This window comes from Cebidichthys violaceus, unplaced genomic scaffold, assembly GCF_023349555.1.
Source record: "Cebidichthys violaceus isolate CVI_PGR_0920_01 unplaced genomic scaffold, fCebVio1.0.p SCAF_3, whole genome shotgun sequence".
NCBI classification, from domain to species: Eukaryota; Metazoa; Chordata; class Actinopteri; order Perciformes; family Stichaeidae; genus Cebidichthys; species Cebidichthys violaceus.
Genome location: NW_027176483.1, coordinates 12593361 through 12610483, shown reverse-complemented (window position 1 = coordinate 12610483; position 17123 = coordinate 12593361). Strand labels below are relative to the sequence as shown.

At 41.3% G+C, this 17123-nt stretch overlaps 2 protein-coding genes across 3 annotated transcripts; one reads left to right on the top strand and one right to left on the bottom strand.

Moving 5' to 3' along the window:
- The first annotated feature begins 561 nt into the window (after nucleotides 1–561).
- Nucleotides 562–7241, top strand: sephs1 (selenophosphate synthetase 1). Of its 2 annotated transcripts, none has more exons than XM_068723475.1 (10): nucleotides 562–601; nucleotides 2232–2354; nucleotides 2500–2596; nucleotides 3038–3141; nucleotides 3480–3587; nucleotides 3789–3943; nucleotides 4048–4138; nucleotides 4243–4342; nucleotides 4905–5117; nucleotides 5903–7241. In XM_068723475.1, the coding sequence occupies exons 2-10, from the start codon at nucleotides 2259–2261 to the stop codon at nucleotides 6115–6117; spliced, it is 1179 nt and encodes a 392-aa protein (XP_068579576.1). In that variant the 5' UTR covers nucleotides 562–601; nucleotides 2232–2258; the 3' UTR covers nucleotides 6118–7241. The 2 variants fall into 2 exon arrangements, with proteins under 2 accessions (XP_068579576.1, XP_068579577.1); XM_068723476.1 differs by lacking the exon at nucleotides 562–601 and adding an exon at nucleotides 824–1076.
- Nucleotides 7242–7384: 143 nt separating this feature from the next.
- Nucleotides 7385–16918, bottom strand: cpt1b (carnitine palmitoyltransferase 1B (muscle)). Its single transcript, XM_068722646.1, has 19 exons — nucleotides 16771–16918; nucleotides 14608–14765; nucleotides 12993–13132; nucleotides 12671–12842; nucleotides 12351–12452; nucleotides 11741–11878; nucleotides 11574–11651; nucleotides 11281–11388; nucleotides 11055–11139; nucleotides 10450–10645; nucleotides 10110–10295; nucleotides 9916–10021; nucleotides 9712–9828; nucleotides 9414–9578; nucleotides 9176–9310; nucleotides 8559–8711; nucleotides 8314–8427; nucleotides 8113–8205; nucleotides 7385–7992 (listed from the first exon to the last, which is right to left on the bottom strand). The coding sequence occupies exons 2-19, from the start codon at nucleotides 14746–14748 to the stop codon at nucleotides 7858–7860; spliced, it is 2364 nt and encodes a 787-aa protein (XP_068578747.1). The 5' UTR covers nucleotides 14749–14765; nucleotides 16771–16918; the 3' UTR covers nucleotides 7385–7857.
- Nucleotides 16919–17123: the final 205 nt, after the last annotated feature.

Here is a 17123-nt window from a genome sequence, read left to right as displayed (position 1 = left end):
ATGAGAAAAACACTTCGTATTGTTGGATTTCCTAAATGAGGACCAAACAAACATGAATATAGCTTTGTTCTAATGTAAAAAACAAAACAAAAATGCGTTGTAACAAAAATATGTGTTGCACTATTAACCTATTTCTACCAAAAGATCACAAATGTAAGTTTATAAGCTTCAGCCTTTGTTAATTACCTATTCTTCAAACCAAGGAATGCTATGTTGTCGTAAGAGCAATTGGAGGGAAAACAGTAAATTAAAGGTACACTCCATTGTAGAGATTTTGTTGCCAGACTTCACAGCCCATTAAAGGGGATGTTACAGCGGCCAATGTACGGGCAGAGGACCCTTTGAGATCTTGTGAGTTTCCTCTTTGTATTGCAAACCATATATTGTTTGATGAAGACAAAGCGTGATCCGATAGGTTGATTCATTGACATGCATTCAATTATACGTGACAATTCTATTTTTTCATCGTCTAGTTCTGAGTTAGAAGACAAATATGTCTCACTTTTCGTCAGGCGTTCTCGGAGGACGCCCGATTCTAGCCCCAATGCATTCTGGGGCCGTCCCCGCTCTTCTGTCGGGATCCACCGCTAACGTGAAGCTGGTAAGGATAAACTGGACAGAGCAATTAAAGGGGAAATGTTGCAAGAATATAACTCAGCTTTGGTCCTAAAATAACATTTAGTGCAATTGTAAACACTTATATTGCACAATATTAGTACAAACGTTGCACAAGTAGCATGTTCAGTGCTGTTTTATTGATACGAACTGTGATGTTGCACACATCGCATGGTGAGGGACAGGAAAGGGTTAATTTTTTCCGCCGCCGACATTTTTATTCGGCGCTCTACGGCAACTTTTTAACTTACAATGGGCAAAGAACTGACACTATGTTTCAACAACTGTGGCTCACATTTGGGCTGTAGCCTGCACAGCGTGTGTTTTTAATTGTTGTACAGCTCGCACACTGGGACACTCAGTTCTTTGTTCTTTTGCTCATCACCTCATGCATTGATCAGCGTTTGCAAAGCGAGAGCTAGCATAGAAACGGAAACTGCTTTTTTTTTAGCAAAACAAAAGTGAGAGATGTAACTGTCACTTTCAGCACATATCCTGCAGCTGACCTCAGCAGTTTACAACGTGGTGTACATTACACCTTATAGTTTACCTCTGGTCGGTGCTGATATTGTGCCTCAGGGTTGAATGAACTTAGCAGCATTTTGTCTCTTGAACATTCCCAGTGCGAGCTAACCGAGGCCCCTTCAGCAACTCAACAGCAGTTTATATAACAAACCAGGGTTATAAGCCACCAATAACGCTGTCAGGTTTAAAAGAGTTTCCCGTTTTCATGTTATTCACGTGTTAAATTGAATCAAACAAAAAATCGTAACAGTTCATTAGTGCGCACTTTAGACTCTAGTAACCCCCATATTTGTTTTCTCACTAAACTGACTAATTTGAATACATATTGTGCTTAAAATTAAAATGCACGTGCAATTGATTTTTATTTTCTTAATTTGATCAAAATCAATGTAGTTTGAAACCCGAACAGGAATATATCTGGATATTCTTTTTAAGTACAATACAATGACTACACCTATGCATTCTTTATTTAGTATTGAGACTAGTCAGAGGGGTGCTGATTTAAATTTGGTCGTGTTTGGTTGCTTTGGTAAGGTGTTCCTAATATAAAGTATCCTCAACATGTTTTGCTAAGGAAATTGATACTCAGCTAATTCGTTAGTTAATAAATTGTTTTAATTATATCCAGCATCTCAATTTTCAGGTTTTGCTGCTTTTCTTTTTTTAATGTAACTGTAAATTGAATGATAACATCTTTAGGTTTTGGACTGTTTATTAGACAAAAGAAGAAAAGTTTAAAGACATTAAAAAAAAGACGTTCATTCAATTCTTGCAGACTTGTTTCACTTTTGTTTGACATTGACAGATTCATTAATAATCAAGATAATTGTTGGTTATTGTGAGCAGCTCTAAAGATGACTGCAGAGTTAAATGAATAGCTCTCTGGCGCAGTCTTACAATATTATGAGATACACAAAGGCATGATTTAGTTCAGTGATGCTTCAGACATTTGTACTTTGTCATGATTCACTGGAATTGATGCAAAGATGAGCACGTTTGTGGAGAATTTAAAATTGAGAGGGGAATGCAGCCCGTTCAAACAGCGTTTCTAATCACAGTTATTTTATTGGTCTGTCCTGATGTGCTTCTAGTGGTGAAGACCCAGACTTTCTTCAGACATGTCCGTGAGGGAGTCCTTCAACCCTGAAAGCTATGAGCTGGACAAGAACTTCAGGCTCACACGCTTTGCTGAGCTCAAAGGCACCGGATGCAAGGTTAGCGCTCCATATGAATATCTGCTTTGGACGCGTCATTGTCTTTGTATAGCTATACAAATTAATAAGTATTCCACCAGATAAGGAATGTGATTTGAAAAAAATGCAGGATAATGATTACGCTGTTTTTTGTCTTCGGTCACAGGTTCCTCAAGATGTGTTACAGAAGCTGCTAGAAACCCTACAGGAGAACCACTATCAAGAGGATGAACAGTTCCTGGGGGCAGTCATGCCCCGATTAGGTAATTATGATCCCTGTATAGCACTGTAATAACAAATAAGTCAAGTTACAAAGTGCTGAACAGTAATACAGCTAAAACAAAGAATATTAGATATTATAACCACAACAGAACCAACTCCTGTGTAGTGGAAGCATTAAAGATAAAGCTTCATATAAAACTCTGAAAGTATGTTTGAAAGCACCGGTCCTGCTGTATTATACATAAGCCATGAATGACCGGACAGTGTTGACTGCGATTAAGGGAGCAAAAAATACATCAGGGTGCAACCCATTTAAATACTATAAAGGTGTCAGTTCTGGACAGACTACCAGCATAGACACACTAAAATGAGAGTCATTTGATAATTCCCTCGTCCATTAGAGCCCAGCAGTCAAATTTTGCTCTTAAATTAAGATTCTGTGTGTACAGTACCAGATTAAAACCCTCTTTTATTTTTTAAAGGCATAGGAATGGACACCTGTGTGATCCCCCTCAGACATGGAGGCCTTTCTCTGGTCCAAACAACAGATTACATCTACCCCATTGTGGATGACCCCTACATGATGGTATGGATCTGCTCTTTTATGGGCATTACTTTTGCTCTGTTGTAGTCCTATTGATTATACATACATGTGACAAATGAAAGGATGCCACCGCCAGCGTCCCCCGTTACAACGCTGGGGAGTCCAACGCCGCTCCGTCTGGCACGACTCATCCCGCACAGCTTCTCCAGTTTTCTTTTTTTTACCAAAATGTTTTGTTTGTTTGTTTTGTTTTGTTTTGTTTGTTCTGTTTGTCTCTGCGATATGTAAAGCATCTTTGGGTACTTAGAAAAGCTCTATATAAAATTAAAGTATTATTATTATTATTATTATTATTAATTGGCAGTATTTCTTTTTTCTAGGGAAGAATAGCTTGTGCCAATGTTCTAAGTGACCTATATGCCATGGGAGTGACAGAGTGTGACAACATGTTGATGCTTCTGGGAGTCAGCAACAAAATGTCAGAAAAGGTATGATGCATGTCAGCAGACGTGTTCACTTTTGGATCTTGTTTCTGGCTAAAGAACTGCGAAGAACCAATTGTGTTAATGGTTGAACAAATCAAATACCACTTATATTAGAGTTACTTGACAGAAAGATATTTTATTATTATTATATTATATTATTTTGTGCTCCCTTTCTCTGTTCTTAATTGTCTTGGTCTTTTACAGGAGAGAGACAAAGTCATGCCACTGGTCATCCAGGGATTTAAGGATGCATCAGAGGAGGCGGGCACATCTGTAACAGGAGGACAGACAGTACTCAACCCCTGGGTGGTGATGGGAGGAGTTGCTACAACAGTCTGCCAACCGAACGAGTTTATCATGTAGGAATGAGCTCCAAACTGCATATTTCCCTACTTATGTATATAATTTATCATTTTGTTATTTTGCAAAAAAAAAACCAATGCTGATGTTTGACGTTTCTCAGGCCAGACAATGCAGTGCCAGGAGATGTGCTGGTGTTGACCAAGCCGCTTGGAACACAAGTGGCCGTTGCAGTACATCAGTGGCTAGATATTGTAAGTCCGCCTGCCCACTCATTTCACTCTAATAATTTTTGTCTTCTTCTTTTTTAGGATACACACTAACACCATTGGCTGTATATGTTGTTTATATTTCTTAGCCTGAAAAGTGGAACAAGATCAAGTTGGTGGTTACGCAGGAGGATGTAGAGCTGGCCTACCATGAAGCCATGATGAACATGGCTCGGCTCAACAGGACAGGTAAAACCTCTATGAATGTGTCCAAAATGGCAAACCTTATTACTACTTTCAACAGCAATGCAGATCAGATCCACGACTTCTGTTCTTACTTTTCACAATAAAATCCCTAGAAATATAATTACAGGCAAGTATTTTGCATTTTTGTGTTGTTCATTTGTCACAACCCCAGTGTGTAAAGGCCTTTAAGCTAGGCGTAACTACATGAGCTGTTGGGCAGAGAGAAATGTTGAATGGGGGACATTATTTTAGTAAACAGCAGCAGCCTCTGCAGCAGTGTGGCTGTATTGCATCCTCTGTGGCTAAGTAGCTTCTGCTAATATAGTAAAAAAATGTAATAATACCTAAAGATAATGTTCCATGTGAGACAGAAGTTGCATACTTTTCATGGTTATACCACACCCAAAGTATTTGTTTATGCTTTCAGACGGCATACAGTGTTTGGCCTTCAAGGAGTGACGGCTATTGTGAATATCAGCACCAGCTGTGTAGTCAACATTTGTACATCCCTAATCAACCAAAAGTCATCCAAATGTGCGCTCTCTCTGTCTCTCTTCTCATGTAGCGGCTGGTCTCATGCACACCTTCAACGCTCACGCAGCCACCGACATCACAGGGTTTGGCATCCTAGGCCACGCTCAGACGTTGGCACGGCAACAACGAAGCGAGGTGTCATTTGTCATCCACAACCTCCCAGTGCTCGCCAAGATGGCGGCCGTGTCCAAGGCTTGTGGGAACATGTTTGGACTCATGCACGGCACCTGCCCTGAAACATCAGGTGTGTGTGTATACAAGGCTTTGTTTTCTTCTTTCTGTCTTCCTTAACCACCGTATATTTTGATTGTAAAATGTGTTTACAGTCGATGGCACATATGTCGAGAGAGCCTCACAAAGTGCTTTACAGGTGAATAAAAACAAAATGCAAAAATAAAAAAGGCCCAACATAACAAACACCAATTTTATACATGTTCTGGGGGCCACAACAACAAAGATACAACTTTGCTGTTCATAATTTGTTTAGACAGTCGAACTAGTCTAATTGGGACAAGATGTGTGTGACTAACTTTACAACACGGAGAGAATCAATTGGCCATAATGGAAAGACGTATAAGAAATAGATCAAGTAGGAAAGACCAAAAATGTTGTCGTAATATGCAAATTAAAAGTCCGAAGAATATGACTTCTGTTCACGTTGGATTAAAGGTAATTTGTACCTTTTTGAAGATATACTCATCCAGTCCTTAAGACACAACTTGTATAATTGTTTTTGTTTGAGGGAAAGGCACAACTGAGTGTTGTCTGTAGATATAAAATAAAAATAAAAATACTAATGATATGTCCAAATAAAAACAATTGTAAGGTGAACGAGCCTGGACTGAGATTTAAGCCCTGTGGCACACAAAGGAGAAAAAAGAGATTTAATAACACCAGTCAAAAAGATAGGATGAGACCCACAGTGCATTTAGATCCAGAAGTACAGAACTGAGCACTCACCAGCATCACTGCACATTATAAACATCAGTTTAGACCGTTGTGACTGACGGAATCTCCTTTTCTTTACAGGAGGCCTGCTTATTTGTCTGCCTCGGGAGCAAGCTGCCCGCTTCTGTGCCGAGATCAAATCCCCAAAATACGGCGAGGGCCACCAAGCGTGGATCATCGGAATTGTAGAGAAAGGAAACCGCACTGCTCGCATCATTGACAAACCACGGATCATAGAGGTGGCACCACAAGCAGCCACGCAGAATGTCAACCCAACTCCTGGTGCAACTTCCTAATCCACCTGTGCATCATAGACCGGAACCCCAAAGCTCTGCAGTGTTTTTAGACACATAAACTACAAAACCATCCTAGAGTGTTGAAATATATACACAAAATAGTATGTACACAGAAAAGACTGGGTTGGCGTGTATCTACATGAAAAACAGCTCCGCACAGTGGCCCAAGGGGCATGTCATCACCCAGTGGACTCAGCCTGCAGTATCCCAATGATAAACAAATTGGTAAGAATTAGAGCATACTTAAAATCCATTTGCCTTTTGTGTCTGTTGTATTCTCTTATGTTACATGTGTGTGATCAGCAGGCGACTTCTGATAAGAGGGCGATGGTGATGAAGACAATAATGTGATACTGTTGATTCATTTTGAATCTTAGGAAGTCCGGTGTCTGTTGCCTCTTTGGCTCTTTTAAAATTGCTCTCATCAAGCAGGCGGACTGCATGATGGTGTTTTTGTTTGTCCATTCACTTTGTACAGTTATAAAGACTAGTTTTAGTTCATTGCTGTAACTGATGCCTTGAAAGAAAAAGAGTGACCAGAATGGTTTGTTTTTTATTACTTTGACTTTTTGTATTGTCCCCACCTAAACTAATAAATATTACAATAGAAAATGGTTTGTTTTTGCCCGCTCTTTGGGAGCTCCACTCAAAAATCAAATGTGACAGTATCTATAATAACACTGCAGATTGATTTTTTTTATAACAATTGATGTTGCTTCATTGTGCATTAACGTGAAGTCATAGATGAATTGTGGATTAAAGTCATAGATCAGGAGATGAACCATCTGCATTCCCAATAGGTCATCATATTTAAGGTACTGTGGTGATTAGAGTTTGCATTATATGGTCACACAATCGTGCAACTGTAAAAAAAGGAGTCTGGGCTGTTTACAACAAGCACTCTAATCAGTGATGTTGCCTTTGTTCAAGATCTGGTGCATTTAGTTTTGCTCTCAATGTGCGAGCAGTCTGACAAACTCTTATAAAGCTTCCAGCGGATCAAAGTCCACATCGTTTTTGTTTATCTTAAAAGCCTGAATGAACCTGTAAGGCCTCTGTAAATGTTCATATGGATATCAGGAACATGACCGTCACCCCACTTACAATAAACTCCTCTTATAATAGATTGTTCTTTGTCGGTTTTTGATTCATTAATTGTTTTAATAATTTTGTATTAATTAATGTGTTAAGAATGGAAAATAACTATGAATCTATGTCTAGTGATTATGATTACATTTTAACTGCACAAAAGCCACTGATTATGAGATATATTTAATAGATCATCTTTAATATTTTAATCAAAAATGACAACAGCAATTCATAAATACTGACATGTAACAAAGGATTTATAGTTTCAGACATAGTACTGAGTTTTATATTTACAAGTTTCTTATGCACAAACCATAGACCATATATACAGATTATATTTAGATTTATTACATTAGGTTAGCTTTCTATACAGTCTATGGCATAAATTGCCAAAAAGGAAAGAGAAACAACCATTGCATAAATGAAAAAGCTCTGGAACTTCTAATATAAAATATAAATATATTAGAGAATTAACAACTATTTCTTTAATCTGACTGAGTGGAATGACCAGCTCTGACAATGTGACCAAAAAGATCTTAAGTGCAACCTGTCACCCGAACTTTTGTTTTGTATGAATGAAGCATGACAAAGAGACTCACAGGTTGTATGTGAGGCACATCCAGCATACCACTCTACAGTCGTTACAGTCTGTTATTTGTGCTTTTTCCCATTTTCCAGCTGTACATGCGTTGCATGCTCCACCGTCTTCTTATCATTTTCAGGCTTGAAAAGTGCTTGGATATCAAGCATGGCATTACGAATGTGCTGACTAAACCGGTATGAGTCCTGCAGGTCACAAACAAAGGCAATAACAGAGAGAGACATAAAGAGTGCTGAGTTTTGAAAAATAGCATTACACGCTATACATATATGATAATATGCATTGCTCTCATTTGGTGCTCTTACTGTGTCAGGGCTGGAGAACTTGCTGGAGATGTGGAATGTGATGAGGTTTTCCCCAACAATTATATAAGACACACCATAACCATCATCAGCCACCTGGTGGTAGAGAGGAGGCGCTATTACTGCAGATCACAACTTCAGGGTGAAACATTACGACTTGTGTGTTGCTTTTGCACATCTCTTAAATAAAACAATTTTACTCACTGGGCCAAATCCACCACCAGCACCCACATATTTAGGGAACTTGTTGATGTCAACTAAATTGAGCTGCTGCTGTGGAGTCTGGCTGGTAGACAACTTCCAGGGCTCTGAAAGCACCTAGAAGCAAAGATATTGAATGTTAGGGCAGATAAGAAAGGAGAAAAGTTGTGATAGGTAGGTTAAGAATAAATGTGTGAATCAGAAACTAATAAAATGATAGAGAGAGGATAGATGATAATAGTTCCAACCTTCTTAAGGAATGGCGAGTCAACACCGAGGTATTTGGACACTATGTAGAGACAGAAGAGGTGACGGTCGATACCAGAACCCGTCATGGCCAGACGATACATGTTTTGATGCTTATCTGCTGCTTTCCGAAACAGGGCCAGTCTCTGGGCATTCTGATCACAAAAACAAACGGCACAAACAAGTTGCATCCAGGCCCGTACATTAACAACATATCAGTTTAACCCTACAAGAACTTCAGAGAGTTCAGAGTCCAGGGCACTGATATGAGGAGACACATTGCCTCTAGGTCCTGGTGACCAAGTCCTAAGCAGCACAATGTGACCTCTAACAGCATGTCCTCTCCAAATGTGATGTGGCATACTTACAGAAAGTGTGTCCATTTACACCGAAAAACTGATTGTGAGTTTGTGAACCTGATAACACATTTGAGATCAGATATGACCAAAGTCCAATTATTTTGCAAATTGTTTTAAGTATTGACCTACTCCAGTAAAGGATTTTAATGTCTTCAACCCTGCTGGACCCACCTGTGATGCCACTACAGACCTCTTTGTTTTTTATGTTGTGTGCTCCTGATTCATTTTAAGTGTTTTGTGTGTGATTGTGTTCTGCTTACTGTTGCACCTGCATCCTCCATGGCTCTGACAAATGCAACAGCCTCAGAAGTGCAGGAGCGTACCGTCTCTGTCCGACCGTCTCTGAACATACGAGTCATTGATGACTCGTAAGTCAGACAGAACACACCCTGGTCCTAAAAAGCAAATGGATTGAAGTCATTTTTTGTTGGTGGATGACATAATCAAAAACAACAGTGAGCGATAATGTCAGTAATGTCATGAAGATGGCAGCCCTACCCTGAACTGTGCCAGCTGCAGGGCCAACTGAATAAAGGCATCAGGGCTGCTCCTGCACTTCTTGATCAGTCCTTTCCCAAACTCATGAAATAGATGGCCATGGAAGTCCACGTCATCAGCTATCTGCTTGGCTGACAAGTATGAAGTCTCAATGACCTCTTGGCACTAAGAGAGGGGAAAACAGAAGGATATCCTGATTTGTTTTGTGATGAAAATACAGTTAATAGCCTAAAGCAAATACCATTAAATGCAAATCAAATAGGTCAATGGCAATTCATGATTTAAGGCCCTACTGCACCTCCTTTGGAATTTGCCACTGTAGTCGAGAGGGATAAGGCAGACCTTTGTTCACATCCCCTTTACAATGTCCCTCCTCTGTGTAGCCAAGATGGAAGCAGTCTGTTGCAAGAACATACTACATCGACAAAACATGCTGGTTGAAAATATATCTGCACATTTTTAATCATTGTTTTGAAATACAATATCAGCACACGTTTCATACCTCCCACATATGTCCTACAATTGGTGCATCAGCCCAAGAATGTTCAGCATTAACACCCATTTTTCCGTTTGGATAAGAGATCAAGGTGAAAGACTTGTCAAACCACCTGTGACAGATTAAATAAATACGTTTTTACTAAAAGTCTAACCAGTGCTGCCAATAGCTGGGAACTTCCCCTTGACTTCTGTGCATACCTGTCGTAACATTTTCCATGAAGCAGGGACTTGGCATAACTGTCAAGCGATTTGGTCTTTGCAGGGTCATAACCCTGTGGCTCGTCATCTAGCGTCAGGAAGAAGGCAGCAGACTCAATGGCGTCCAGGGACACTTTGTTTCCTCCCTGGCTGAAATATTTAATCCGAGCCCGAGCCCATGGAACTCTAGAAGGGGATGTCAGAGTAAGACAATTTTCAATCTTGTTTTGTGTGTGTATGTGCACGTGTCCTGCACGTGTGTGTGTGTGTGTGTGTGTGTGTGTGTGTGTGTGTGTGTGTGTGTGTGTGTGTGTGTGTGTGTGTGTGTGATTGAATATACCTGTTTCCTGCAGTCAAGGCAGCTAATTTGAGTTCTCCTGGCTGGGGTTCTGATGTATCATTGAGGATCCTTTGAAACTGTGTTTCAAGTTCACTGGGTAAGAGGTGGCGCCCTCCAGTGTACAGCCACACTTTGAAGAATCTGCCCTTGTGGTAGACAACCAGGTGCTTACGGTCAGTCAGGTGCTGCACAATATCTGCAAGGAAGGGCCAAAAAGAAAAAGAGGCATGTATGGACACATGACAAAATAAGATATATGATGCTGTTGGATAATCTCAAAGATAAAATGTAGAATATTAGGAACAGGCATAACACTTCAATACAAACAGATTGACCAATGGCCTTTTTATCTCACATTCATAATCATGTGCGCCAGCAGTACAGCTGTTAGAGGGTAAATCAACACTGTAGCACATTGGACTGGGGGCTGATACTTTCAAACCAGTTGCACTTCTGTTCATACCTCAGCTAGTGATGTCAATGCAGGTATTTAGCTTTTAACAGCTGATGGAAAGCATGTGCTATGACAGCAAGTTCCAACCCAGGTCTGCCCAATGCTTTTGAGTGTTGATTAACCCTTGAACCTGTACAGAGCATTTGTTTACCTGTTTCAATCCCAGGGATGCGGGTGGTGTTAAATATCCTCTCCATCTGAGTGGAACACATAGGAACTGTCCCTAAAGCCCTCAGCTGGGAAGAAAAAATAAAAAAGCATTCATTACAGAGAAGAATGAAGTATGTATATGGTTTTACAGTGTGTGGGTTACAAGCTAATTGGGTGATTTATTTAGATTGATGGCAGAATTGTAGTAAAGTCATGGCAAGCGTTACCGGTGCATGTTCACCCCGTTCCAGTTTGCGCCTGTACTGCAGCATGGCATGAACCACATTCCCTGCCCGAGCAGCCTGTCGGTGTGTTGGGGTTATGTACAAGAGGTCCTAATACATTCACCACAAAGACAAAGTACACTCAAATAGATAGAAAGCAGAGAGCAAGTATAAATCACATAAAGAGACAAATATCTGTAATAAGAGTAATTATTATTTTGGTAGTACAAAAGACCGTAGTAAATGAAAAGACCATTGCTAATACACCCCAGTATTGACAGTCTACTGCATCTTACCATTATATAGAAGTTACTGTTCACCATGATAGGACTCCTACCCCTGAGGTAGATGTACTCCTCCCACCAGTCACTTACCTAGAGAAGACAACAAATTATCATTGAATGACATCATGATTCAATTCAATTTGAGTTTCAATGTTGTATCACTTGCAGGCACTACTCACATAATTTGTCCCCCACCAGGATTTTAGGATTAGGTATCTCTGTAGCTGGGATGCTTTTGAATCTTTAAAGTCATTGGCCAACATCTCCATTTGGTTGTACTGTTCACTGTTTAGCAGAGGACGGACTGACTCCAGATACTGTGGAGAAAACATGTTGTGTGTTGTCAGGACAAAGGAGCAGTGAAAAAGCTGATATAGTGCAGCATGTGCTACACAAACAGAAAACCTGAAAGACACCCAGCACATGTGCAGCATAGGGGACATGACAGGTTTGTATCTACCAGTGTACTACTGTCGCTTTGACAGGGTGCAGGAAGGAAAGGGAAGGGAGCTAGATGGTGGTACAGTCGAAATCTGTCTGTATGGTTGAACAAGATACATATATCAAATAGTTGGAAAAGTGTAGGTTTAGTTAATGTGCTAGATAGGTTTAGTTGTAAAAGTTAGAAATGGTAGTAAGAAATGTGACAAATGATGATGTTTAGATGTCAGGTTTAGATGTTAACTTAATAACATGCATTCATTTAGTGCGTCTCCATGTCATTCATTTCAAGATGACACATTCACTTTCACTGTGATCATGGGAGGTCAGTACTGTGTCGTTTCACACCCTATGAATCGTATCATCCACACTGGGCACAGGGAGCCTGGGTAAGGAGGCCTGAAAACTGTAGAGCAGCGGCCTGCGCCCAGAGAACATCTTCACGAGGCTCTGGTAACAAACAAATAAACACACAGAACATCACACACATATCATAGTATACTAGATGACCCTTCATAACAGATCAGGAATCAACATACCCTCTGCACTGAGCAAGGGACGCAAATACTTAATAGTAATGATGTACTGGCAGCCAGATCATTTAATGGCACACACAGTATGATTAAAGCCTCAGACAGAGTGAGTGAAAGACAGAAAGACAAACGTACCAGCCACACTTTGGTAGATGAGCTCATTTTGCCATGGGATTCAAAAATCCATCCATGGTAGGAGAGCAGAGCTTTGAGCATGTATCTCAAGAGGTAGATAAGGAACAGCCAAAGTCCAGTGGCAAACAGAATGGCACTCAGCACTGCTCGGGTCTGCACTGATAAATAGTCTCTACACAGAAAAGGCACAACACTGCACAATAACTTTATAGTTTCTCTTATATTGCTGACTTACTGCATAGCTTGTCTATGCAAAGCTAAAGTCCAGTAGAATATGTAAAATCAAGGGAAGACATATTTCTGGCTGCAGGAGATCTCTGACCTGTGTGGTAGGGTTTCCTTGATTGCTTCAATCATTCCCAGAGAGGGGTCTATGTGGATATACAAGGAACTCATCATGGCAATCACAACTATCAGCCAACTGGACGGACTGGCAGGATAGACTCCAGCTAATACACCATTCTGTGAGTGAAATCAACAAGATTCAAAAGTAACATTACATTACATTACATTACAGTCATTTAGCAGACGCTTTTATCCAAAGCGACTTACAATAAGTGCATTCAACATTGGTAATCAAAAGAACTACTAGTCACCAGAAGTCATAAGTACATTTCCTTTTCCAAACAAGCATCTAAGAGCATGAAGCAGAGCATAACTCAGAGCCAAAGTACAGTGCAGAAACAAGAAAAACAGTTAGTGCTATAAGTAATACGAATACAATAAGTGCAACAAGCTAGTATGAAAACAATAAGCGCTAAGTGGAAGGCTCAGGGTAGCACTTCCTGAAGAGGTGGGTTTTCAGCCTGCGCCGAAAGATGGGCAGCGACTCCGCTGTCCTGACGTCAGTGGGAAGTTCATTCCACCACTGTGGGGCCAGGACAGAAAACAGCCGTGACCGGGTCGATCGGCCGCCAGGACCTCTGAGCGACAGGGCAACCAATCGCCCCGAGGCAGCAGAGCGAAGTGGTCGGGCGGGGGTGTAAGGCTTGACCATGGCCTGGAGATAGGAAGGAGCTGTTCCTTTCACTGCCCTGTAGGCTAGCACCAGAGTCTTAAACTGGATGCAAGCTCTTACAGGTAGCCAGAGTAGAGAACGGAGAAAGGAAGTTGTGTGGGAGAACTTGGGGCGATTGAACACCAGGCGAGCTGCAGCTTTCTGGACAAGCTCAAGGGGTCTGATGGCCGACGCCGGGGCTCCGGCGGGTAGAGAGTTGCAGTAGTCCAGGCGGGAGATGACAAGAGCCTGGATGAGAACCTGCGCCGTCTCGTCAGTCAGGAAGGGACGAATCCTCCTGATGTTGTAGAGCAGGAATCTGCAGGAGCGTGTAACGGATGAAATGTTTGCCGAGAATGACAGTTGGTCATCCAGGGTCACACCCAGGTTCCTCGCAGTCCGAGTTGGCGTCACCACGGTATCATCAATGGTGATGGACAGGTCCCGGTGCGGGCAACCCTTCCCCGGGAGGAACAGTAGCTCAGTTTTGTCTAGGTTGAGCTTGAGGTGGTGTGTCGTCATCCACTTCGAGATGTCAGCCAAACACGCAGCGATGCGCGTCTCCACTTGGGTGTCACCGGGGGAAAATGACAAGACCAGCTGGGTGTCATCGGCATAACAATGGTAGGAGAAGTCATGCGAGCGAATAACAGAACCCAGAGATGTTGTGTAGAGTGAGAAGAGAAGGGGGCCCAGGACTGACCCTTGCGGAACCCCCGTAGTCAGCAAGATTGAAGATGAAGATAACACAAGATTAATCTTCATCTTCTATGTTATGCTATGTTATGCTCAGATGATGAATGATGAATGAAGGAAAATGCACAACTATTGTTAATACCTTTGGAGATCTTAAATGCTACACTCAAAAGCATGTTTGTATTCTTATTAACTAGTGACTCCACATTTTTGAACACTAGATCTTTAGTGTTGGCTATTGTACCTTGAATTGAATGGCTCGCTTCTTCCATGCTGTCACTCCAGACAGGTAGATGTTTTTGATGACCTCCTCACTCAGTTTAAGGTCCACACCTTCTGGGCGCACAGTGAACTGGAAGCCCACCGCCTGATGCGCCTCAGCCATCTCTGAAAAGTACTAACCTGGAAATCAAGGTGAAACTTCTTAAGTCATCACGCTTCTTTGATAACAACATAAACAAGGCAGAGAGATGACATTATAACAGTAAGAAACAAAACAAAAACATACATAACTAGCATCAAAGGTTAAAAGCAGATAAAATAGGTGAGTTTTAAGTGCAGTTTTGAAAGTGGCGAGTGACAGAGAATGTCTGAGGTGCTGGGGGAGAGAATTCTAGAGGGAGGGGGCAGCAATGGAGAAGGATCTGATCCCCCAGGTCCGGTGTTTGGACAGAGATGGGGGGGTAAAGACGTTGCGGGTGGGAGCGTGTCGGTGCAGGCGGTCTAAAGGTATGAAGGGGTGAGGTTGTGAAGGGCTTTGTATGTAATGAGGAGAATCTTGAACTGGATTCTTTGCTATGGAGGTTTTAAAGGACTGGTGTGATGTGATCTCTGGTGTGGGAGTGGGAGAGCAGACGGGCAGCTGAGTTCTGGATGTATTGTAGTTTGTTGATGATTTTGGTGGATCTACCATAAAGGATGCTGTTGCAGTAGTCCAGTCGAGAGGTGATGAAGGCGTGGAGGAGTGTTTCCGTGGGTGTGGAGAATAGGGAGGGGCATAGACAATGATGTTTTTGAGATGAAAGAAGGCGTTTTTTGTGATGTGATTGAAGTGACGATCGAAGGAGAGGGTTTGATCAAAAATGTCTAGAAGTGGCCAGTTGATTGTAGATGGTCTCAATTTTTGCTTTGTCGAATGACAGGAAAGAGTTACATTTCTCAGCTGTGGAGAAGTGGGAAAGATTTTCCAAATGTTTGAGAAGTTTGTTTACTGTGGAAAAGAGGACCTTGGGGTTGGCGGTACCAAAGTGGATGATGCCAGAGTAGTAGGTGGAGCATGAAGTATTGCGAGCCAGCTTGTACTGCTGTATGGATTCCTTGTAAGCCAGGGTGTGTACTGTGAGGCCGGTTTTTATAAAGATCCACCAACTCTTAAACTCATTCTAAGGTCTTCTGTGTTTTTAATATAAACTAATTCGTAATTCAATCTTGCTTTTGTGTCAGCTCTGGATGGATGCTTGTTCTCCTAGATCTTTATATGACCATATTCCATTTCTTATTGTATTAAAAGATCCAAGAGCATATTTTTATTCCCATGAAACACATTAGGAAAATTTCTGCTGAAAAGATCCGAATTTCCACTTAGCAATGCATCAGTTTTAGATTCCTTTGGTATCCTAATCCTCTTTTTTCTTACACATTTTTAACATAAAGAGTAACAAAAAACTGATAAACTTTCAAAGATCTGACTCACAGTGGGGATGTTATTTGCACCATAGTGTTTGCTCATAATGTGATAGGGAAGGCCACTGATATGGGAGTCACACATTTTAGCATGAAAAAAAAAAATGTAGCTATATTATAAAGTTGGAAGAGTTCAGTCATTGTCTTTTAAATGCAATGTCCTTGTGAAATGTTAAAACATAAATATTTGGAGTTCATAAACCACTCCATGTAATGGACAGTGTGACGGCTCTAGGATTTCTTTTTCCATGTCATATGACTGAGCAGTCACCAAGTGGGACAAAGTTCAATGGCCAGATATAGCAGTACACCGGCTGAGCATGCGCCAGACCTCAGATGGGCATGCAAATATAAACACAGAGTACAACCAACAGATGAATGCTAAATCCTTTGGCATTACAAAACACTGTTAGAATCTGTTAGACACTTTGAAGGTACGCATTTGTTTTTACTGAACAACTGCACAAAGAGTGAGAATGTATTGATCAGCACTTGACTGTGTCATTGTACTTCCACATCATGGTTTTAACCTGATTTTTTACATACATGCAAACATACACTACAGTCAACGATTTCAACAATCTATCATTTTCACATTAAACTCTTATGTAATTAAAACATGGAGTTAACACTACAAGTGACCAGTAGAAAATTCTCTGCAGCTAATACAACTACCTACATGCAGAACTGAATAATGATTATAAATAAGAGACAGATACTTTACCTATGTCAGAACAGTCAGTATAATCCACTCAGGCAGAGGAAAGCTGTGACTTTGTGTCAGGCAATGAAATTCCTCTGTACTCAGGTTTGTGTGATCTGTGTGACTCCAGTGCCCTTGATGTGGCTTTCCTCAGGTAGGTCAGAGCTGTCGTCTCCTGCGCTTTCCAACCCTCCCCCCCTCTCTCCTCCTTCCCCAACACCACTCTCTGGCTTACTCTCTCTCCCCCCTCTCTCTGCCTGTTCCTCTCTCACCCGGGACATGCTTCATTTTGTAACAAGACACCAAACATAGACAGAGCCTAGCCATATGAGCCTTGAGATCTCTGCTATGCAACTGAACTTGACTGAACTTTC

Coding starts and splice junctions, on each gene's coding strand:
- sephs1 (XM_068723475.1), top strand. CDS start 2,259: ATGTCCGTGAGGGAGTCCTTCAACCCTGAAAGCTATGAGCTGGACAAG. Junction 2,355..2,499: donor TCAAAGGCACCGGATGCAAG/GTTAGCGCTCCA, acceptor CTTCGGTCACAG/GTTCCTCAAGATGTGTTACA. Junction 3,944..4,047: donor CAACCGAACGAGTTTATCAT/GTAGGAATGAGC, acceptor GACGTTTCTCAG/GCCAGACAATGCAGTGCCAG.
- cpt1b (XM_068722646.1), bottom strand. CDS start 14,748: ATGGCTGAGGCGCATCAGGCGGTGGGCTTCCAGTTCACTGTGCGCCCA. Junction 11,389..11,573: donor ACAGTAACTTCTATATAATG/GTAAGATGCAGT, acceptor TGAATGTATTAG/GACCTCTTGTACATAACCCC. Junction 8,206..8,313: donor CTGGTGGTGGATTTGGCCCA/GTGAGTAAAATT, acceptor CTCTACCACCAG/GTGGCTGATGATGGTTATGG.